Source organism: Nicotiana attenuata, unplaced genomic scaffold, assembly GCF_001879085.1.
Source record: "Nicotiana attenuata strain UT unplaced genomic scaffold, NIATTr2, whole genome shotgun sequence".
Classification (NCBI taxonomy): domain Eukaryota; kingdom Viridiplantae; phylum Streptophyta; class Magnoliopsida; order Solanales; family Solanaceae; genus Nicotiana; species Nicotiana attenuata.
Genome location: NW_017671989.1, coordinates 64,452 through 89,707, shown reverse-complemented (window position 1 = coordinate 89,707; position 25,256 = coordinate 64,452). Strand labels below are relative to the sequence as shown.

Genomic DNA, 25,256 nt, shown 5'->3' with positions numbered 1-25,256 from the left:
AAATAATGCCTCTATTTCTGAGCTTTCCAGGTCAAAGTACAGCAAGTGCGTTCAAGCAGAGAATATTGTACTTCATAAGGTGTGAATTTTTTACTCAGGTAATATATGTGTTACACCCCAAGTTTTCATACGTGAGAGTACGTCGTAAGTCATTGATGTAAGCTCGAAAATGAGATTATATTTGGAAGCAAATAAAGTAAGTTAATCATGTTAACGTGGAGGTTACAAATATTTAAGATCATTAGTACCAAGTAGCAAGAGGGTTTGAAGGCTTAGAAGCTAAACGAATTGAAGAAAATAAGTTTCGTCGAAAGTCGACAAGTTGGAATGTTTTACCATGTACTTTTGGGGTGATACTAGGGTTATTAACATTATAAGGAGATTAAATTATGAGTTGTTTTAGTCGTACGATAGTTGGTGTTATGTTTTGAAGTCAAGCGAGTTGTGGAACAAAAGTTGGAAAAAGGTCATCACAAGTTCCATTCATAAATGTGCTGAAAATTAGGTCAAATGTAACTGATATTTTCTCCCAAAATACTTGGAATTAGGGGATGATATACCTATCAAATTAAAGATCTATGAGTCTAGTTTCCAACTCATTAAACCGTTCATCAATACGACATTGGAGTAGAGAGATATAGGCATTTTTGCGAGACTGCACAAGCTTCTAGGTGACAAGTAGGTGTGTCACCTACTTGGTTAAATGATAGCCCAAAAATAGGACTGTATAGACGGAGCAGGTGGTCGAGGGTAAACCGATGAGACTCGATGTTATTCACAAAATAACGGATTACGATCCTCGAAAGAGACGGGTGGATTTGCCCCAGGCACACCTCGTATATCTTACAAAAATCTAAAACGACTGGGTCTACCGGGCCTAGTGTAAAGGGATAAGTGTAAACACTTAAATACCCCTCCACGTGGGTAGTAATAGCATCCTCGGGCTCGGGGACTACTACATCATTGCCTTCCCATTTACCGTCTTCTAGGACCACGGGAAGGACATATTCGGTAACAGAGCATATATACCTCGATGCTCCTTCACCCCGCCTGTTTGGATGAGGGTTTCTCGACCTTGAAGTTATCCGCAATTGAAAAGCCCCCAAAAATAAACATTTTCAAGGGGGCTCGGGTGCCGGTTTGGTGGCAGCTACTTCAGAAGTGGCCGTCTCGAGGACAACTATTTTGGGAGTGACCGCCTTGGTACCGGCGGCCGGTTGGGTAGATGAAGAGGCAGCCTGTTGAGGAACTGGTTTAGACATTTTAGCCATTGCTATCTGTAAAAGTTTGAAAATTTAAAGAAAAAATATGAAGGTTTGGAAGAACAAGTTTGAAGACTGAAGAACAGAGTATGAAGATTTGAAGAAAATCTAGGTAAGAACCTAAGCACAACTATGAGAATTTGAAGATTAAGGATAAAGATGTGAAGGTTTGAAGGAAGTTGGTGATAGCTAGAGAATTCGAAGGTAGAAGCTTGAACGGAAAGTGGAAAAAGAACAGGGGATAGAAGCTTTTATAGGGGAAGTTCGCAACGCTTTGCATTCGGAGGCAACCAGCCAATGGTTGACACGTGTTCGAAGTCAGAACAAGGCAACTGGCGGGACATTTCAATTTCTTCGTTGTTTCTGTCGTAACGTACGGAGCAAGGAACTGGAGAACATCTATCGTTTCTCATCGTTTCGACGAACCAACTCTCTGTCAAATGAAGAGACTATCTGTATACGGGTAAAATCGGGGCTAATGAGCACCCCGATTTCCCAGTGGGGCAAACGAAGCAAGGACGTAACTAAAAGGAATCAAAATCGAAGCTAGGAGCCTCTCGTATCAAGGCCCGAACAAAACACCTGCCCTCGGAGCCATCAAGACCATGCCCGTCGGATCCGGTTCGAGCTCCAAGACCTCGGAAAGCATTACCTGACGTCCGCACACGATTAATAAATGGCCGTGATATCCGTTCCCGACCGGATATCACGGCGTGGATCTCGGCCCGTATCGGCACCAGATCAGTGATTAACGAAAAAGAAGATTTTGACGTTTCCAAAAGCTGTACTAGGGGTGAAACTCTCCTACTATATAAAAGAGATAAGTTTTATTCAAGGGAGACACTGTAACATGCATACCAAGGCAATATATATTTATTTTCTCTGCTTCTAAAAGTTATTCAAAGTTTTTATTTTTTCTCATAGTTCTTCATAAGTGTTTGGCTCCGAACCGAAGGCAGGCTAATTGTTAAGCTCATAACCAAGCTCGGACTCAATACTACTACTGGTTTGGCTGTTTATTCTATCTTTAATTTGCTCATCTAACGTTATTAATCACTTGTATTGAATTAATTGATCACATATCCTTAAAATCGCGTATAAATTCAATTGTTATCCACATTTAAGGATAAACAAATATAATAGATAGTGCTTCTCTTTTAGCGGGTCTTGTGGACCGAAAGTCCAAATTAGTTAGGATCTCGAAATAGATATTGAAAAAAAAAAAGAGTTTGCAAGACTAGCATTGAAAATTAATAAAAGGCAGTGCTAAGAATGAGCCAAGACAAACTAGATCGATCGAGCTTCAGGTACAATGCATCTAACTCCTCCTCAGTGTTAGAGCAAATAAAGAAAAGCATGACATTCCAAATCTCTTAACTGTTGCCAGAGAAGAGGGATAGCGACTGCTATAAGTTATCTATATGTGATGTTTTTTGTAGGGATTCCTTGCTAGCTCCTGGTGTTCCCTCTTAGTTTTTAATTAAATTTTTTTCCATATATATATATATATATATATATATATATATATATATATATATATATATATAGACACTCTAATTAAAAGATCTTAAGCAACATGTGGAGTGGCTCCACGCGCATATAACTAATTCTTTCAACATTATGAAGATGACTAATCGAACTAATGATGATATACGAGTAACAACAAAAAAATTGCTCTACTAAAATAGAGAACATGAAGCTGAACTTAACATGAATGTTTACAACAACATAACCAATATAATGCAAATGTAGATGTTCATAATAGGCGAAGATATGCTTATTGTCTTTGAAGCGATATATATATATATATATATATATATATAGATCCATAATTTGAAATGGATTACAGTAATCTCAAGTTAATATCCAATATAATTGAATTTATAGTTAAATATGTATGAATATTTAGCAAATTTCTTAATACAGAATCTGGGTTCAAACTACTAGGTTTACGTAAACTCATATGCTGTGACGACATTATAGATCCGCCTCTGAATATATACAAGGTACATAATATATGTATGTACAAGTCTGCAATTACTTTTCAAAAAAAAAGTAAAAGTAATGTATATAGTGATTAATTCTGAATTCTTGTATAATATTGATAGGAGTAGAATGATAGTCTAATGCAGATGGTGCATGTGTATGAGATGGGAGTAGAAGTCACTTTGTAGAAGAAAGGGGATGAATATTGAGGACAAGAACATGAGGTAATGGCAAATTGTTGACAATGTTTGTAGAGCAGAATAGTTTGGCTTAAGGGATAAATAAAGTGTAGAGTAGTAGAAATGTACACGAAACGGTTGGGGCGGGGTCTAACGTCCACCTACTTAAAACATGTGATATGTTGGCTAAGCTTTAGTGTTGTAGGACCATTTACCCATACTCTCAACTCAAACCCCAACACTTAACCATTCCCACACACAAGAAAAGTTGATAATGATAAATGATGGAAATATATATACTCCTATTTGACATGACAGGCCTCTTGAGAAATATCCAGCCCCATAGCCATATTGGTGGTGGCACGTCTTCTTCACTTGTTGTCGTGGACCCCCTTCTCCCCTATTTCCCTATAAATTCTATAGCCTTTATTAGCTTTCTAACCATCAAATTTAGGTCACGCAACTGCTTTTAGTTAGGTATTTGCTTGAATTTTGATCACCCTTCTTTTCACGTTAAGGTAGGGGCCGAATCCAATGTTCCCATAGTAATACATCCAATATATAAATTAAATCTTTACAGAAATAATCTGCCAATCCAATGTTTCATAGTAATTACGTATCAACTTTTTCTAGTCACTATATATAAATTAACTCTCTCTCTCTATATATATCGGACATTTTTAGTTTAACCGATGATTAACGGGCTATTTGGGTTCCGTATGATATTACTTTAAAACTATTTACTTTAACATCTACATCTACTTATGTACTGTAGTGAGAGGTGAGGGCTAATAGAAGAAAACCCCAAAAAAGAATGAATGATTATTGTTGAAGTTGAAGTAGATTCACACTTGATAACTTCTCACGACTAGTTCTTTTTCTCTATTTGATTAACAATCATTATCTTCATCATTAACAAAAAAGATGCATGGTTAAAGATTAGGAGAAAAGATAAACGACAGAAAAGGGTAGCTATAAACTAATTAACTTGTTGTATGGAAAAGGAGGTTAATAAAAGGTAAGCGTAGAAAGTTTTTAAGGAGCTTTTGCTTTAATTTCACGTTTCATGACAAGGAAAAAGGCAAACGGCACTGTTTGTTTTGTTTAGTAAGTAGGGAAAATGGGTATGAGAAAAAAGGGGAAAGGAATAACGTGGAGAAGGCTAGAGCCGTGCAAAAGTAGTTGATATATAGATTACTTAAAAAGGGGATAATTTAGAAGGAAAAAGAGTCATTGTCTTAAACAGAAGACGCACACGAGGGCCTGGAAAAGCACCAAAACTACAAAAGATGTGGTTCCCCCCCCGCACGTGTATTCGCTCCTCCCTTTTTCTTTCACAGGAATATCATTCCCTCTTTCCCCAACTGTTGTACTCATTTTCCGTTGAAAACATCTGTTGCAAATTGGAACTGCTATTAAGAAAAATAAAAATATATAGTTTTTGTCATTTTTAACCCCGCTGTAGAAACTATTTATATTTATAACATATAATGTATATATATACAAAAAAATTATTTTTTCGGCTATTATTTTAAAAGCGGCTATACAATGACATTTTCCTAAAAACCATATGTATAGGTGTTTGGACATAAAAATTTTACTTTTTGAAAAAAAGTAGTTTTTGGAGTTAATTTGAAAAATGATATTTGAAATTTGAAATTATATTTGGACATGCATTTCACTTAAAAATATTGCAATTTTGTGAGTGGAGAAAAATTTTTTTTTGAAAAATTTGGAAAAATGGTCAAAATCACTTTTTGATTTTTGAAATACTCCTTTTCAAAAAAAAAAAAAAAAACTCCAAAAACTTACAAAATTTTATGGACAAACACGATTTTGAAAAAAAAAATCGAAAAAAAGAAAAAAAAGTTTTATGGGCAAAGGAGCCCGTAGTGGTACTTATTTGTCATAAGAAATTTAAATTTTATACGACATTGTCAAGAATATTTAAAATTTTAGTATTTTTTTTTTGGTAATTCACAATATTATTAATCACCAAAGAATCAAATTACATCGTATAGTGGCCAGCTCGGGCTATACACAACTATATCCTGTACTCCTATCCTCAACAGACTATTTTACCTCGTCTCTACACACTTTGCTTTTATACCCTTATAGAAGTCTTTGCTGTAGGACTTCTCTAAGCTTGCCTACAGCCTGTATATTACAAGTGTATGCTATCTCTCTAATGATGCTCTTATTATCTCTATGCACCTTATCAAATACTCTATGGTTTCTTTCATTCCATACACGGTACAAAGTTTCAGCTAGAACCATTCGCAAGAGCTGCCCTTCAACAGATTTCTTCTTCGCTTTCTCCACAAACCAGGCTACTAAGTGATCCCACATCTTTATTTGCACCTGGATATGTAACCAATTGAAAATTCCTGCCCATAATCCAGTGATGATAGTACATTCGCAGAATAGATAAGCATGCGTCTCTGGATGATTTCCACAAAAAATACATGTTGGATCTACATTAATGTTCCATTTGATCAGCCTGTCAGTTGTCAGCATTCTTTCCTGTATGATTAGCCACATGGAGAACAGTGCTTTAGGTCTAGCTAGATTCTTGAACATGATTGCTTTCCACTCAACTTTAGCTAATGATCCAATCTGTTGTAAGTATAGCTGTTTGATCTTACTGCCTTTGCCATTATCTCCCTGCATCTGTGGATTTGGACCAGCAACAGTCATGATCTTTTGAACCGTCCAACTCGCTTGCTTTGGCACTTTGATAGTAGCTAAAGGGTGCCCTTTTATATAATACATATGAACCCATTTGATCCATAATCTGTCTGCCTTTGTTGCTAAGTCCCATTGTAGCTTGAGAATGGCTGCTTTATTCCAGCTTTTGAGGTTCAGGATGTTCAGCCCTCTAGCACTCTTGGGTTGACAGACTTTGTCCCAAGATATTAATGCACGCTTGGTAATGACATTAGTTCCTGACCACATGAAGCTTCTACAGTATGCTTCAATAAGCTTGATCAACTTGGATGGCATCAGGAATATTTGAGATCAATAAGCTTGTACTCCAAAAAGTACAGTTCTAATAAGTTGAACTCTACCAGCGTATGACAACTTTCTTGCAGTCCAGGATGATATTTTAGCTACTATTTTGTCAATCAGTGGTTGCCATTGTGTCACCTTCATCTTTTTGGTAGTAAGAGGGACCCCCAAGTACTTAAATGGTAGTTCACCTTGTACATACCCCAGTTGTTGGATGATAATATCTTGATCTACCTTGCACACTCCACCAAAGTAGATTAAACTCTTGTTGAGATTGGCTTTTAGTCCAGATGCTGTGGAGAACTGATCAAAGCATTGCTTCAGCATTGCAACAGATTGATTATCACCCCTAGCAAACAATAACAGATCATCTGCAAAGCTCAAATGAGTAATGCCCAGTTTCTTGCACTTTGGATGAAAATGGAATTGCTTTTCATTCTTCATATCAGTGAGAAGTCTACTTAGATATTCCATTGCTAAAGCAAATAAAAATGGGGATATTGGATCACCCTGTCTGAGGCCTTTAGCGGCATGGAAAGGTTCAGTTAGCTCACCATTTATCAAGACAGAATAACTCACACTATGCATACAGGATGACACCCACTAAGTGAATTTATGAGGAAACCCCAGACCTTCCATGACTTGTATCACATAGCTCCATTCCACACTGTCATAAGCTTTTTGCAAATCTACCTTGATCATACATCTAGGTGATATATGTTTCCTTGAATAAGCCTTAATCAGTTCATGTGCTAAAATGATATTATCAGCTCCTTTTCTTCCAGGAATGTTAATGAATATAAAATGACACGTTACAATTGCGATGATAGTGAAAATTTCTTTTACAATTTCAAAGTATGTAACTTAAATGCTAAAGAGAAAACTGTTATTACACTGTATTTATAAAATAAATTCTGGAAATATAAATGAATATAAACAGTAATGAATATAAACAGAAATGACATAAACCAATTCGAGCCCACTGAATTCACAGTGTTTCCTTAAGGAATTTAATCCCCTCCTAGTACCCAAGGTTATGGATTATTTCCTCCCAGGATAGAACGAATTACACACTGGTGTAGTGGTACTTCAAACCCTAGTGTTTCAGCGAACACAAAGTTCGGTAGCAAATCACACTTACTTTTTGCTTTGTTTTGATGCTAAAAGTATGCAGAAGAAGGAGAGGAAACTCAGAAAATTGTAGTTAAAATTCTGAGCAGAATAGTGTTGTATTTATAGCTAAAGTTGGGTCTCTTCAGAATGGCTGTTTATGCAAAACGCCCACAACATAAATGCCATTACATAAATGGCCATTTACTCAATAATAAAGAGGGAAAATAAAGAGGGAAAATTGAAGAGGGTAGTTACTTTTCTGTTACCAAAACAGAAAAACGGATTGGATTTAATATTAATATTTAATATTAATATTTTGTTATTAAAACAAATATTTAATAACATTTCTGTTAATATTTTACTATTAACAAATAAATTTAGGTCCAAAAAGTTAATCAATCAATCGATCATTTGACCAAATCCAAATCCGAATCCGAATCCGAAGCCGAAGCCGAAGCCGAAGCCGAAGCCGTAGCTGTAGCCGAAGCCGAAGCCGAGCCGAGCCGAGCGACGACGACGACGGCGCGAGGCTTGCCTTCTTCTCAACTCTTTAAGAGCTAGAAGAAGAGCAATTGCTTATATACCCATAAAAAATCTCTTCCTCTTCCAATATGGGACANCTCTTCGATTCTCAACCGAACAATGAGATCTTCAAGGGACATCTCCTTGCGTTTGTGTTTCAAGTAGTTTTTGAAGTCCTTCCACAAAGGAGGCAACTTCTCAATCATCGCTGCTACTTGAAATGCTTCATTGATAACAAGACCTTCAATGAAATTTTTATTAGTAAAAATACTAAGATTACTACTTTCAACATCAATATTAAATTGAGTTATACCTTCAGCAAGGAGATCGTGAATAATCACTTGCAATTCCTGGACTTGGGTAATAACAGACTTGCTATCTGCCATTTTGTAGTCCAAAAACTTTGCAGCAACAAACTTTTTCAACCCGGCATCTTCGGTTTTGTATTTCTTTTCAAGCGCAGTCCACAGTTCCTTTGACGTTTCCACGCCACTATAGACGTTATACAAACCATCCTCCAGCCCGCTTAGAATATAATTCTTGCACAAAAAATCTGAATGCTTCCATGCCTCAATTACGAGAAAGCATTCAGTTTCTGGAGTTTCATCGGACAGCACAGGAACATCTTCCTTGATGAACTTCTGGAGACTTAGAGTAGTCAGATAGAAGAACATCTTTTGCTGCCAGCGCTTGAAATCAATCCCGGAAAATTTTCCGGGTTTCTCCGCCGGTGCCAATGCTGCCGGTGTCGTTCGGCTTGTTGACGCATTGGCAGTCACCATTGGAACAGCTTGGTTCTCATTTTCATTAGTCATTTCTGTAAAAGAATGACACAAACGTTAAAATCACGTAGATTTTAATAGAGTACAAAACCACAAAGGTTTTACTCTTCCAGAAACAGTAAGTACAAATACAGAAATCAAATTAAATTCCTTAAGCTTGTTATTACACTGTATTTATAAAATAAATTCTGGAAATATAAATGAATATAAACAGTAATGAATATAAACAGAAATGACATAAACCAATTCGAGCCCACTGAATTCACAGGATGACACCCACTAAGTGAATTTATGAGGAAACCCCAGACCTTCCATGACTTGTATCACATAGCTCCATTCCACACTGTCATAAGCTTTTTGCAAATCTACCTTGATCATACATCTAGGTGATATATGTTTCCTTGAATAAGCCTTAATCAGTTCATGTGCTAAAATGATATTATCAGCTCCTTTTCTTCCAGGAATGTTAATGAATATAAAATGACACGTTACAATTGCGATGATAGTGAAAATTTCTTTTACAATTTCAAAGTATGTAACTTAAATGCTAAAGAGAAAACTGTTATTACACTGTATTTATAAAATAAATTCTGGAAATATAAATGAATATAAACAGTAATGAATATAAACAGAAATGACATAAACCAATTCGAGCCCACTGAATTCACAGTGTTTCCTTAAGGAATTTAATCCTCTCCTAGTACCCAAGGTTATGGATTATTTCCTCCCAGGATAGAACGAATTACACACTGGTGTAGTGGTACTTCAAACCCCAGTGTTTCAGCGAACACAAAGTTCGGTAGCAAATCACACTTACTTTTTGCTTTGTTTTGATGCTAAAAGTATGTAGAAGAAGGAGAGGAAACTCAGAAAATTGTAGTTAAAATTCTGAGCAGAATAGTGTTGTATTTATAGCCAAAGTTGGGTCTCTTCAGAATGGCTGTTTATGCAAAACGCCCACAACATAAATGCCATTACATAAATGGCCATTTACTCAATAATAAAGAGGGAAAATAAAGAGGGAAAATTGAAGAGGGTAGTTACTTTTCTGTTACCAAAACAGAAAAACGGATTGGATTTAATATTAATATTTTGTTATTAAAACAAATATTTAATAACATTTCTGTTAATATTTTACTATTAACAAATAAATTTGGTCCAAATCCGAAGCCGTAGCCGTAGCCGTAGCCGTAGCCGTAGCCGTAGCCGTAGCCGTAGCCGTAGCCGTAGCCGAGGCCGAGCCGAGCGACGACGACGACGGCGCGAGGCTTGCCTTCTTCTCAACTCTTTAAGAGCTAGAAGAAGAGCAATTGCTTATATACCCATAAAAAATCTCTTCCTCTTCCAATATGGGACAATGCCCATTTGCCAAGGGAGGGGAACTTAAAATTTCACTCAAAAATTTCATTTCCCTCCATTTCCCATTCACCCTCTTTTAAGTATTTAATATATTAATTAAATACCTTAAAAACCCAACAAAAACTATTTTTATGGTTTGAGAAAAAGCTAGCGTTTTAAATATTTTAATTACAAACTATAATTTATAATATTTTTATGTAGGCTTTAGAAATATAGATTTATTTTTTAAATAATTATATATATCATTAAAAAGTAAACGCGTTAATTCATATGCTCTGAACTATTTCTTTATTATTTTATATACGAAAATTAACTTCTATGGTCAGGACGGGAACTCTTTATGTCTATGTTGACTGTCTATGTGGAACTACCTTGAAGCATAATTTCAATTTAGCCACTAACTTTTAAATTCAGTTAGACCATTTTTACTCCTTAATTGGAGTAGTATATACGAAACAAAATAAAGCGCTAATCTAGCAACTAAGATCAGATAAAAGGCTGACATTGAGGAGAAAAAAAGGAAAAGAAACCAAACAACTCACAGCTCACGACGGTAACGTGATCCGAGTAAAAACTCAAGCGGTGGCGCATTACGCATCCTCTTCTGTCACCCAATACAACATCCCTTTCCTTACTGTCTTCTAACAATAAATGCGCACCCCTGGCGTCAGTTTTGCCATTAATATCCCAACCTATCTATCTTGCGCCGCTTACAGAAAATGGCACCTCATTAAATTTGACCGTAACCCAAGGACATTTCCGCCATTCCATACTTACTAATAATTCCAATTTTCCAAACATTATCCACACCCACCACCTCCCCATCTTCGTAATAATACCACAGATCTTTGCTTTAATGTTCCTTTGACCCCACATTTCCCTACATAATTACAAAATAACAGCTAGAGAGAGACTCAACTCAGTTTTTTCGTGATTTCATTTCATTTCTAACTTTTTCTTTCATCTTTTTTATTAATAAAATCGCTGTCATTTCTCGATGTTTGTGTTTGTTCTTCTTCGAATGTCTCGCGATCTTCCTTGTTAAATTCCGGCCGTTCAATTACCGGAAAATTCATCATTCTTCGCCGGCGAACAGAATTTTTTTGTAGTTTTTTTTTTGTCAAGGATCAGCATGAGTAGCGTACAAAATACAGTAGATACGGTAAATGCTGCCGCTACGGCCATAGTTACTGCAGAGAGTAGAGTTCAACCGTCTTCAGTTCAGGTATATAACTATATATATTTATCTGTTTCTCTGTATTTATGATAGCATGTAAGTTTTTATATCTTAAGATGTCACTTTTTAAAATTAGAAGTTTATGATGATGAAGTTAAATCCAGTACTGTAGATTTTTGTGTTAACTTTTATCATTTTCTTGTTTATAATGATTTGATGCAAATTTCTTGCTGTTGTGAAGTTAAAGGTAAAAGCTTAAAGCTTTTTATTTTAGTTTTTAAATTCTCTTTACTAATTATTGCGTGTGAGATTCTTTTGTGGACTAGATTGGAGATTTGGGTTGATCGTTGAATTACAGTGGTATCACGTTTATCAGCTAAAATGATCTGAAATCATCAAACAAAGGAAATACAGATCAGGGAAAGAAAAGGAAGCTGGTGTTGATTTGTGTATGATTAGCAATCACGATTAACAAGCCAACTGAGGAAGAACAATCCCCTGCTAAGAGGTATAGGAAATATATGTGGTGGTCAACTCTGTAGAATTAAAGGTTGTGGGCTGTGATGTAATATCTTGGGGGAGATGAGAGATTGTTTGCTATATTTAAATATGAATATTCGGTCCATTATGGATGTTGAAGCTTGTATTTAAGGTGATTAGAGGATAGATACACATGTGGAGGGAAAAGCTTGAGAAAATTCGGCTTGCTTAAGGGGAGTTCTGCTGCAATCTTCAACGCATTTAGGATTTGTGGACTGCAAAAAGTACCTCTCTTGCCTTTTTAGCTGAGATCAAGTGGTCGATTGCGTAAAAATCGAAGACTTTATCTGCATCTGGGTTCTTCCAGTATGAGGGTCTCCTTTTTCTCTATCTTGAAAATCAGTTAAGCAATAAATAGTGCTCGTTTCTCTTCCACAATTCTTGGGTCATCACCTATCATATGACCATCTGTAGCACTGGTTTCTTCCATTCCATTTTGAGTGTGATACAATCAATAGTCAACGAGGGGAGCAGTGCCATCAGAGAACGTAGCATCCGACTGAAACCACATATTTTGGATCCGGCTTTTAAAAGGAATTGCTTGGACTTTGGTTTTAAGGACCTACTGGAGAAAAGAGAATTCTCTTTGATTCCAGATTTGTTTAACAAGACCTACTGCCCTTTCGAAAATAAGTGTCTAGTTTGAATGCTTTGACTATTCTTCTTAAAAGGAAATCATGTTTTTAGCCTAGAAGATATTAGCAATTGTAACTTAGAAAATTGTGAAAATCTACAAGCTGTGTCCATAAAATAGGGGGAAGATTGAGGGCTGAGGAATGTATCAATCTGCTTTGTCTGCATCGTTAGGTTTAATACAATGAAGGGGAGCCTTGGAGCAACAGTAAAGTTGTCTCTATGTGACCTATAGGTCACGGGTTCGAGCCGTAGAAGCACCACTAATGCTTGCATTAGGGTAGGCTGTCCACATTACATCCCTTGGGGTGCGACCCTTCCTCGGACCCTACATGAATGCGGGATGCTTTGTGTACCGGGCTGTCTTTTGTTAGGTTTAATATGATGTTTTGGAAACTAGGGAGAGCCAGTTTCATTACATTCTGTTGCATTAAATGGTTTACTGTGATGCTTTAATTTTGTAAAGTTTCAAGAGGTATATGCATACATGTAGGTATAGGTTTTCTTCTCCATTTTTCTGATATGCACACCAGCTTTTGGGATCAGAAACAGCCAAATAGAAAGTGAAAATTTGTGTATGACATTTCTAGGAGCTGTGTGACTAGTTGATAGGTTATTGGAGGTTGGAGAATAGTAGTTATGAACCGAGTCAGTGGAGAGAAGTAGTAGATTAGGATCTTTCCTTGGGACTAAACTACTTTGACAATATATCAGCTCTTTGGATGATGCAGGTAGCCACCACGAATCATTTATGATACTGCATATGGCTATAATTGGTTTTTGTCTTGAAGCCATATTTTTATCCTGAATCAGTGCTGGAAGTTCGTCTGATCTTCTTCTATCTTGTGGATGTTACTAAGCTCTAGACCCTGTTGTTGTGCATTTACGTAGCTTTTTCAACTGAGAAATGGTGCTCCTTTTTTCCATCAATAATTCTTTGAACGGCTAAAGGTCTCTATGCTGTTGGAAAGTTGAAAATGAAATACCAGCTAACGTATAGAATGGACTTATCCTTCTACACTTGCCAGACATGCTTGCCTTTTACTTGGGAGTTCTATGTGTAACTATATGGCAATTGGCCTTTGCATATGCACTTTTTTATTCTTGTTTCTAATTTATACAAGTTATGATTAGGAAAATGAGGCTGCATCTTTGTGAAAATGGTTGCGCTTAAGTTGTGCTATTCAATATTCAACGTGCTTAGTGTTTTTGAGAAGGACGGGTACCTTATGCACCCTAGATTCTTTGAGCTATGAGAACTAGAAGTAATCACTGATGTCATTTCTGATGTCCAAAGGATGTGTTTCTTTGTGCATACTGGCTCTACAGATTTATATTTATGAAATTGCCGAAAAATCAGAAGAGAATGTTGATAGTCTGGAAAATCTGTAACCTGGGCAGTTCTGGGGCACCTATAAGCTGTAGCCAGTTATTACATCTTTAACAAGCCTTTTGGCATATATTTTAATGCTGACTAGATTGTTTAGAGATGAAGTAGGACTCTCAAGATGTTCAGAGAAAAGTAGCATTACTCAAGGCAGAGAAGGAGTCGTTCCAATTTCCAACTCTGATGATCGAATAAATGTTGGTCTTTGGGTATATACCAGGCTAAAGCAGCAAAGCTTATATGTGGTCTGAATTTAACTTCACGTAAGAAATTACCAAAAGGAACTCTTAGTAATCAGATCATCGAGTTGGTAGGTTTTATACCTGATCAAAAACTAATTTAAGAAGCCTAGAATTCTAAATAAGTGGAAGTAAAACTTTTCCCTCCTTTTCTGTAATTCTTTTAATTCATTTTTATTCTTAAATTTGAGTATTTGCTAGGCGTAGGAACTTGGTACTTAAATAGAGTTAATCAGTGTCAGCTTGGTCAATACTTGAGCTCCTCTCACATGCCCTATTAATTGAAAAGTTTAAATAGTGGATAATTAGAAAGAAAATATTGTACTAGTTTCCTCTGTAGTCTATGCTTGATGTAAACAATTAGGACAAGTAAGAAGACTTCAACTCGAGCATGATAGGATTATGCGAACAACCTCAAGACAACAAATAGTAGTTGTTTCGATCTCTAGATAGCGTGTACACTTTGAAATCTATGCACCAACTCTTTATTTTGACCTTGTAGGTTTGTTCCGTTCAGCATTGAAGTCTGTTAATATTGCATCTTTTCTTGTGCTTGCTTTTCATTTCAATGTAGCATACAACAGTGTTATTGAGATGCTTGACTTTTTAAGTGGATTCAAGTTTCAAGATGATTCAACTAGTATGGATTTATGTGTTTGCTATAACATTGAGTATTGGAGTGTTCCACAGTTTGGGAGTCTGTTTGTCGTTTTCCGTTGAAGAATGAAGAAACGTGAAATTTATCGAACTTCTTGTTTTAAATTCTACTTGTATTCTTCTTCCCTTGCCTTCCCATTATTGTTATATGTCTTTTAATTTTTGTTATTGGTTTCAAGTTCTAAGATGATTTAACTAACATGGATCGAATGTACTTGCTATAATGCTGAGTCCTAGAGTTGTCTAAAGGTCTTCAATTATGCTCATAATTGTCCTTTGAAGATTAATTAGTCACAAATTTAATTATTTGGTTCCAGAAGAGAAGATGGGGAAGCTGCTGGAGTCTATACTGGTGTTTTGGTTCTTACAAGCACAGCAAACGAATTGGTCATGCCGTCCTTGTACCTGAACCTGCGGCACCTGGACCTGCTGTTCCAGTTACTGAAAATCCAAACCGCTCAGCCACCATTGTAATTCCTTTTATAGCTCCTCCCTCTTCTCCTGCATCCTTTCTTCCATCTGATCCTCCTTCTGTTACCCAGTCGCCCGCTGGATTACTCTCTCTCAAATCCTTCTCTATTAATGCATATTCTCCCGGTGGGACTGCATCTATTTTTGCAATTGGTCCCTATGCTCATGAAACACAGTTAGTTTCCCCACCTGTTTTTTCTACCTTCACCACTGAACCATCTACTGCTAATTTTACTCCCCCACCTGAGCCGATGCATATGACAACGCCACCTTCACCAGAAGTGCCTTTTGCTCAGCTTTTGACATCATCACTGGCCCGCAATAGAAGATATAGTGGTTCCAATTATAAGTTCCCGTTATCCCAGTATGAGTTTGTGCCTTATCAAGATCCAGGAAGTCCAGGTAGTAATCTAATATCTCCAGGTTCAGTAGTATCAAATTCTGGCACCTCCTCACCTTTCCCCGGCAAATGCCCTATAATTGAGTTCCGTAAGGGGGAACCTCCAAAATTTCTTGGTTATGAACATTTCTCCACTCGCAAATGGGGTTCAAGGGTTGGCTCAGGATCTTTGACACCGAGTGGCTGGGGCTCTAGGCTGGGCTCTGGAACTCTGACCCCAAATGGTGGGATATCAAGGCTAGGTTCTGGGACTGTGACTCCAAATGGTGGGGAACCACCTTCCCGAGATTGTTACCTTTTGGAGAACCAAATCTCTGAGGTAGCATCTCTTGCCAATTCTGATAATGGATCTGAAATCGCGGAGGGTGTAATTGATCACAGAGTTTCATTTGAATTAACTGGAGAAGATGTCCCAAGTTGTAGAGAAAAGGAGCCGGTCATGTCACATTCGCAACAGACATTGCCAATGGATATCCCGGCCCCCTCCAATAAGGAAATGAGAAGTAGTAGCTCTATCGTCGAAGAAAAAACAGATGGATTGCCTGAGAAAGCTTCAGAAAGGGGGGACGACCAATGTCATCGGAAACACCGGAATATTACATTTGGTTCAAGCAAAGATTTTGATTTTGACAATGTGAAAATAGAAGTCTTGGAGAAGGACAGTGTTGACTGTGAGTGGTGGACAAGTGACAAGGCTACTGGAAAGGAGTCAAGTATTCAAAACAACTGGACTTTCTTTCCTGTGTTGCAGCCAGGAGTCAGCTAATGCCTGAGAACTAAAGGCTTATGTTGGATATCAATGTTAAACGCATGGATGTTACTGCTTCTGATAAAATAAGCTGGATTTGAGGCGAAGATTTCTAATTGCAAAGAAGACAGATAAGAAGAGTGCAAACTTGGCTTTAAACTGAAGAGTTGGGACTTGTTACACATGATGCAGCAGTAATTGGTTTTTGGTGCTCAGATACTCACCTGAAAATATTCCTTTGAATAAAGGACTTCTGTATACACCATAGAATATGTTTGAAAAGGAGATGTAAATGATTTTTCCTTAAAATTGAGATGTTTGACCTGGGAATTGTTCACTTCAACTTGTTTATGCTATCAAAGTTATTATGCTACTATAATTTTACGGACGATTGGTGGTAATAACTTGGAAAAAAGGAAAAAATTCATCGAGGAACCTACGGCTACACTTTGTTTATTTAAACGCCATACTGTATCCTTTTGTTCAACATCTGGGCGTGGGAATGAGTTCTGCTTTACAGAAGATAAAATAGGAGTATTATGATTAGGAATTTAACTTTCTAATCCGAACTTTGTTTATTACATAAAAAGGAATGCGAATTTGGATTTGATTTCTTTTACAGATCAACGTCTTTAGCGGTAGCAAACTAGCAATTCACTTAGAGTTGGCAACTTGAAATAGACTTAAAACTGAATTTCTGCACACCTTATATTGTCAAAAGTCCAGGTCTTTATTCGTAAAAAAGAAAAGATAATAAGTACACGTTAGACGTAAAAAGGTTTCAATAAAAAGGAAACATCGTACGAAATATAAAAACTCAGAGAATCTATATAAAACTAAGGCATGTAACGACTTGAGTCACATAAATACTTTTAAAGATAAAGAATGTAACAACATCAAGAAGATGAAAACAGAGGCGGACCCAGGATTTGAGCATGACGGGGGCACCATTGTCGTGAGCATGCCAATTACTAGTAATCGGCGCAACTCTATGAAAACATAATGTATGCTAACTTATCAACAAAACACAAACTTTAATACTATCGAATATCACTATGTGCTAACATAAGAAAAGTACATCATTTGCTCATACTTGAACTCGACGTGCATTCATATTTTGAAAACGATCAATAATAGCATCATTACTTATATTTGTAAATACTTTCTTCTCAAAGTAACAAAATAAACAATCATTTAAAAATGTATCCTATAAAAGATGCCCTAATTCGAAGATTTTGTTTGAAAAGAAACACTTAACTGAAAGAATGTCTCAAAATAACATTAGTACACAATATTCTAATGCCTATAAAATTAATTTGGCGTTCACTTTTTGGCTCTGAAACTCTTTGCAGAAAGCAAAATTTGATACCAAATTATTTTGCTAAGTTAATATTTTCAAAAGAATTTTTTTTTTACTCAAATAAAAATTAAGATTTTACTTAAATAAACTTATTGTTTCAGCTGAAGAATTGTCTCAAACTTTGTAGCCTCGCCCATTCGGACTATTGGACTCGAGCTCGAGCTCGAGCAGAAGTGGAAAAGGGATTAATTGAAAAAGGGGTTTTATTTTTTAGCAGAATGGGTGAGCGGTTTGCTTTAGGGCTGGGCATATATCGGGTAAAATCGATAATCCGAACCGTTAATTGTTTATTGGATTATCGGTATCGGGTTATTGGGTTAACGGTACGGTAACGGTTTAGAATTTTTTCACTATTGGGTTATCGGTTCGGGCCTCGGTTTGCCAATTTTGTTAATGGGTTAACCGATAACCCAATAAGAATTAATAAAATCATGACTTTACCCTTAAGTATATACATATGCTAGGGCTTCAGTTCATTCTCTCCTATTCTTTCTCAGCCTTCATCTTCATTCTTCATAGACCTTACTAGTTACTCCTAGCGTAAGTCTTTAGTCTTATACATTAGGCTTTTAATTTCTATAACAAAATTCATCTTCATATAGGATTGCTCTATGGTTTCTTTTTTCAGGTTAGGCATTTGACAAACAACATTCATATTATATTGGACTGTTTGAGGGCTTCAACGCTTGTGGAAGTGTATGTATTGTGTGAAATAAAAATTCTAAATCGACTATTGCTGTTATCATATCGGAGGAGGCAGCTAATGCCTTGGAACATTTTGTGGGAATTGATGCAGTTTGATAAGTATATATCTACTGATTTTTTGGTGAAGCCTATAAGAATTGAGTAGTTGTTGTCTTGTTAACTTGAATTTGAACTGTTAGTACTATATGTTTGGACTTGTTAATTTTAAGGTGAAATTGCTACTACTTTGTATTATTATTAATGTATTTGGACAATTGTTGTTGAAGAATTAGCACTATTCCAGTTGTGGCCACTGGACAGAACGCAGAAATGGGTAGTATACTATATGTGAATTCTTCTCTTTTTTGCTTAACTCCAGTGAATTGTCTTTCTCTTTTTTGCTTAACTCTAGATTGAGTTATCTTATCGGGTAAACCGATAACCGAACCGATAATGACCGAACCGATACCCGATAACTGCTATCTTATTGGTCCGGTTATCGGTTTATCAAATTTGTAAACCGATAACCGAAAATATTCATAACCGAATCGAACCGACCGATGCCCACCCCTAGAGTGTTTGATGCCTGTGAGTGCCTTGGTAAGAATGTCTGCAAGCTGGTCGTTGCTGGCAATGTAATGCAAGGAAACTAGACCTTCCTATAGCTGCTTTTGAACAAAGTTGATAACAATACGATAGGGGTCCAAGAACTACTAAGAAAAACCAAGAAATGAGCGGAAGCTAAAAGAAAAAAGGAAACAAAAAAGAACGGAAATTAAAGATAGATTGAATTCAAGAAAGAGTTTCTTGAATTCAAGAAGTCTATTCTTGAAGTTGAATCCTAACAACAACTATTAGCTAACGACGAACTAATCGCCTTTGATAGAGAATTAAAACAAGAAATAGGTTATGAAACCCAGCCCTTTAGAATAACAAGAACAACAATAAGCCTAAACTTATCACCTTTCTTTAATACCTAGAAGTGATCTAAGATTTCGAATAGAGTTTAATCTTACCACCTTAAGTTGAGTCTTGAAGGTTGAAGAATAAATCCAAGAGTCGCCACACACAAGAGTGCAAGAAAAATCTCACAATTTTTATTGATAATAGTCATCATAATCTACGTCTAAAAAACAAAGATGATGCCCATTTATATAGAGAGGGGTCACGAAATTCTACTTACAAAAAAAAGAAATAAAGTCCTAAACTACTTTGGACAGCAAGTCCAACTACCTTAGGAAAAGGAAAACATAACCTTAACTAACTAGGGAAGCAATAAATATAGTTCCAGAATATATGGAAATAAGTCTCAAACCAATCGTGGATAGAATCTTGAAAATCTTGAAGGAAATTTGCAAGCAACTTGTTACCAACTTGCACTCAACATCTAGCACGCCTATTGTACCCTTCTTGGACATCAAGTAAGTCCTCTTTATGTTATAAAAACGTGGCTTTATGTAGGACTTCATGGGCTGCAAGTTTGGACACATTTTAGGTGCCAAATTGGTCCAACGGTGGCATGATTTGGACCTTCTTCAGAGGATGTTTCTTGGGATCTAATCCACCTCTTCTTGGACATGAATTTGGGCCATAAAATAATTATAACACCTAGATAACTCATATCCTTTATCCTTAAGATCTTCCTCCCAAATAACAACTTCTTTATTCGCTCCTGAACTCCAATGACCTTATTTTGTAACTTTTTAGCTTGAGATCTCGTTAAAAATCCTCTTTGAGATTCCAAAGCTTCATCTTTGTCCTTGAATAAATTTGAGCTTCCTAGGATGCTATCATTCCCCTCTTTTTGAAGAAAATTCGTCCTCGAATTTCGGCCTTGCAAGAAAACAAAGACAGGCACTAGTTTATGGCATCTACTAATTTGAAAAAATGGTAGGAACAAAACAAGACAGTGACCAGGTGTCCACTTAACCCAATTAAGCCTAATAGGTGTAAATACTCCTTTGTAAAGCATATGGACATCATCATCCCAATAAAATTTATGCCTAGATTTGTCCCATAAAAACCTATCTTAAGGTAGTCCAAAATGTGCATGGCAAATAAATTACAAAAGATTGATCACGCATCCATTTAAAACAAGTATCTCTACCACATATATCAAATAAGACACTTTCATGATATAGCCAAGTATCAATTACAAATCTCATGGATTCTTCTACATATAAACTATTAAAAGAAGCATATAAAATTCTCAAGAAGGTTAAAAGAACCCATAATTCTCAAAATAAAAGTTTCAATACATTCAAGCTCATGATTATAACTTCCCCAATAATGTCCCCAACACCAATGGATTCTAAACAATTGCTCAAACTATCACAAAAAGAGTCATAGATAGGTTCATGAAAATGTATTTGATCACTAGCATTACAACAATCATGCATATCCACATTACTATTAGCAAATAATTATATAAGCTGACAATCAACATGACTTGAAGAATTACTCCCCATCATACAACACAGATTATATTTTAGCAATTTATCACATGAAAACTCATTAGCCACTTGAATAAGAGAAGACGAACTATTTAACTCATTCGCAAGCCTCTTCTCATAAATTTCATGCCTCTTCCTACCAAGTTAGAATTCAAAATTAACTATGTCATACTCAATTTCAAAAGGAAAAAAATTACTCTTGCACTTGAACTTAGATATTACAGTTAATGACTTGATATGCATAAAAAAATCATTATCCACAAAGATAATATATATAAAGTCACCAACATAAGAAATAAGAGTATAATTTATTACCTCCGAAAATACCTTAGGTGTTCTAGAAAGCCCAAGAAATTGAATAAACCAAATATACATACCATACTTGGACTTATTTACCAATGGAACATCATCAGCTTGTATTCTTTTATGCAACCAACTTAGTAATGTCTTTAGGGAACTCCATGTCATAAACCTGTAGATAAGGATAAAAATAGTCAAAAGGTTCAACAACAAAGAAATTGACCAACACGATGCCACTTGATAACAACACGATAGGGGTCCAAGAATTACTAAAGAAAATCAAGAAACTAGCGGAAGCTAAAAGAAAATAAAGAAACGAAAAAGATGAAAATTAAAGATAGATCGAATTCAAGAAAGAGTTTCTTGAATTCAAGAAGTCTATTCTTGAAGGTTAATCCTACAACAACAATTAGCTAACGAAGAACTAATCGCCTTTGGTAGAGGTTAAAAACAAGAGATAGATTGTGAAATCCGACCCTTTAGAATAACAAGAACAACAATAAGCCTAAACTTATCACATTTCTTGAATACCAAGAAGTGATCTAAGATTTCGAAGAATTCATCTTACCACCTTAAGCTGAGCCTTGAAGGTTGAAGAATAAATCCAAGAGTAGCCATACACAAGAGTGCAAGAAAAATTTCACATTTTATATTGATATTGTCTATAATAATCTTCAAGAATTAGGATCCTCTCTTCTTGTTTCCTTTCTTGACTTGGAAACCAAATAATACTTGAATTTTGATCTAATAATGAGCAATAATACTTTACTTTTTGGGCTGATTTTTTTTTGTTTTTTTTATTTTCGTTTTTTCTATCAAGAACCACCCAAAATTAATTGAAATCTTGATTAACCTATGCTTTGATACCACTTGATAACAATATGATAGGGGTCCAAGAACCACTAAGAAAAATCAAGAAACGAGAAGAACCTAAAAGAAAATAAAGAAACTAAAAAGAACAGAAATTAAAGATAGATTTCAAGAAGTCTATTTTTGAAGTTGAATCCTAACAACAACAATTAGCTAATGAAGAACTAATCGCCTTTGATAGAGAATTAAAATAAGAAATAGATTGTGAAACCCGACCCTTTAGAATAACAAGAACAACAATAAGCCTAAACGTATCACCTTTATTGAATACCTAGAAGTGATCTAAGAGTTCGAATAGAGTTTACTCGTACCACCTTAAGTTGAGTCTTGAAGGTTGAAGAATAAATCCAAGAGTAGCCACACACAAGAGTGCAAGAAAAATCTCATAATTTTTACTGATAATAGTCGATCATAATCTAAGTCTAAAAATAAAGAAGATACCCCTTTTGTCACGACCCTAAAACCGACCCGATCGTGATGGCGCCTATCATGAAACTAGGCCAGCCGACACAAATCCCAAATCAAACCAGTATTTCGTAAAAGACATTTCTAAGCTAATAGCAAATAAGATCTCATAACATGAGTCTAAATAATAAGTGCGAAAATCAACACAAGCCCGACATTGGGGTGTCACAAGTCACGAGCATCTACTATGGTCTGTCTAAGCACAATAAAGACTATCATAGTCTAGAAATAAAGATACTAAAAAAACAGTCTGAGGAAGATAAGAAGGAGAAGTGCAAGGCTGCGAACGCCATGCAACTACCTTGCCGACTTCGAAAGACCTGCTGGATGAACGATCAGCGCTCGCTATCGCGACCCGCAACTCCTGGATCTGCGCACAAGATGCAGGGAGTAATGTGGTACGCCAACTCAGTAAGTCATAAGAGTAAATGAAAACTGAGCAGTAAGAAATCAGATAATTCCACGTCGTAGCACTACCGCAAATACATTACATTTTCAAAACAGTATAGAAATCATTTATCTCATTTAAAAATCAAAGTTCAATAAAAATTCTTCGAAAATGTCTTTCTAACAGTTTTAACAGAGAATCAATAAAGTTTAGAGTAAAAAAGATAGAAGTCATAAATAGCCCCTCGGGCAAGACATGTATCATAAACCGCCCCTCAGGTATAATATCAACAGAACCAACCCCACGGGCCACCTCACAATCACTCATAATCAGCCCCTCGGGCACAACATGTATCAGGATCAGACCCTCGGACAACAACATATCACTCACTCTGGGTACCCGCGCTCACTGGGGGTGTACAGACTACGGAGGGGCTCCTACAGCCTAAGCGCTATCACAAGCCATCTCGTGGCATAATAAATCACGTCCTCGGCCTCTCACATATCACAAAAATAGTACAACCTGCTGCGGCGCACAGCCCGATCCCATGATATCCTCACAACACAGGCCCTCGGCCTTACTCAGTCAGAAACCTCTCAAGCCACTCGGGCTAACAGTAAAACAGGGTGCTCAGCCTAAAATATCATTTATGCATCAAATCAGAGTAAATAAGACCGAGTTATGAAATCAGTAAGACATAGCATGACTGAGTACACTTATTAAATCAAAACAGTGAGGAATTTCAGAAGAAAGCCCCTAAGGGTCCAAACAGTTGGCGCGAGGCCCAAATATGGCATTCAGCCCAAAACATAGTAATACTTTCTAACATATGGTAGTATCAAGTAGTTTCAGTCAATTATGCAACTTAATAGTTGCTACAGGACGGACTAAGTCACAATCCCCAACGGTGCACGCCCCTCACGCTCGCCATCAAGCATGTGCGTCACCTCAAAATAGTACAATGATGTGAAGTCGGGTTTCATACCCTCAGGACAACATTTACAATCATTACTTACCTCAAACCGGACCAATCTCTAACCCCTATGCCTTTGCCTCTCAACTCGGCCTCCAGATGCTCCAAATCTAACCAAAATCAATATCACATCATTAATACACGCTAAAGGAACAAAGTCCAAGCAAAAATAATCAAATTAACTCAAAAATCCCGAAATTGGCCAAACCCGATCCCCGGGCCCATATCTCGGAATCCGATAAAAATCACAACACTAGAATCCTTATCCCCTCACGAGTTTATACATACCAAAATCACCAAAATCGGAGCTCAAATGACCCCTCAAATCCCCAATTTAAACTCTCCAATTTCAAGCCCTAATTCCCCAATTTTATCCCTAATTTTTCCACAAATTCCATGATTAAACAACGGGAAATCATCACCCACATAAGTTTTGTGACTCAAGTTACTCACCTTGCTCTTAACCCTTGAATCCCTTCTCAAGTTCGCCCTCAAAAGCTTCAAAGCCGTCCAAAAATGATGAGAAATAAGCTGAAAATCGCGAAGATGGGTTTTTATACTTTCTGCCTAGGCATCTCGCACCTGTGGCTCCTTTTCACGCTTCTGCGGACCGCTTCTGCGGTCAAAATAACCGCATCTATGGTTTTCACTTAAGTCCTCAGGGCCGCATCTGCTCCCAGGAACCGCACCTGCGGTCCCGCAGATGCGCCCAACACACCGCACCTGCGTTCTTCACCTGATGGCCTGATTTCGCATCTGCGGTCTCCATACCGCATCTGCGACCTCGCACCCGTGGTCCCCAATCTGCAGGTGCGGAAATGACAGAATCAGCAAATTCAGCAACACCAACTCAAATCCAAACTCTCCGTCAACCACCCAAATCCATCTCGAGGCCCTCGGGACCTCAACCAAACATGCCAACAAGTCACATATCACCATTCAAACCTATTCCGACCTTCGGAACACTCAAAACAGCATCAAATCACCCTCGGATTCAAGCCTAAGGATTCCAAACTTCCGAATTCCGCAAACGATGTAAAAACCTACCAAACCTTATCCGAACCAATTTCTGGAATTCCAATCCGACCCCGATATCAATATTTTCGCTGCCGACCGAAAAACACCAAATTCTCAATTTCGCCAATTCAAGCCTAAATCTACCACGGGCCTCCAAAATACATTCCAAACACGCTCCTAAGTCCCAAATCACCTAACAAAGCTATCCGAACCATAAAAACCCAATTCCGAAATCATTTACCCACAAGTCAACTTCCGGTAGAATTTACTAATTAAATAACC

General features: G+C 36.8%; 2 protein-coding genes across 2 annotated transcripts; one reads left to right on the top strand and one right to left on the bottom strand.

Annotated features, from left to right (window-relative positions):
- Positions 1-5,539: 5,539 nt before the first annotated feature.
- On the bottom strand, positions 5,540-6,430 carry LOC109211202. The gene has a single exon (XM_019374704.1). It carries the CDS (start codon positions 6,428-6,430, stop codon positions 5,540-5,542), a length of 891 nt encoding a protein of 296 aa, XP_019230249.1.
- A 4,456-nt stretch (positions 6,431-10,886) lies between these two features.
- On the top strand, positions 10,887-16,865 carry LOC109211206. Its single transcript, XM_019374708.1, has 2 exons — positions 10,887-11,437; positions 15,163-16,865. The coding sequence occupies exons 1-2, from the start codon at positions 11,345-11,347 to the stop codon at positions 16,480-16,482; spliced, it is 1,413 nt and encodes a 470-aa protein (XP_019230253.1). The 5' UTR covers positions 10,887-11,344; the 3' UTR covers positions 16,483-16,865.
- Positions 16,866-25,256: the final 8,391 nt, after the last annotated feature.

Excerpts from the sequence above, each read along its gene's own strand:
- LOC109211206 (XM_019374708.1), top strand. The coding sequence starts at position 11,345 with ATGAGTAGCGTACAAAATACAGTAGATACGGTAAATGCTGCCGCTACG. Across the intron at positions 11,438-15,162 it reads TTCAACCGTCTTCAGTTCAG|AAGAGAAGATGGGGAAGCTG; the intron begins GTATATAACTAT and ends ATTTGGTTCCAG.
- LOC109211202 (XM_019374704.1), bottom strand. The coding sequence starts at position 6,430 with ATGCCATCCAAGTTGATCAAGCTTATTGAAGCATACTGTAGAAGCTTC.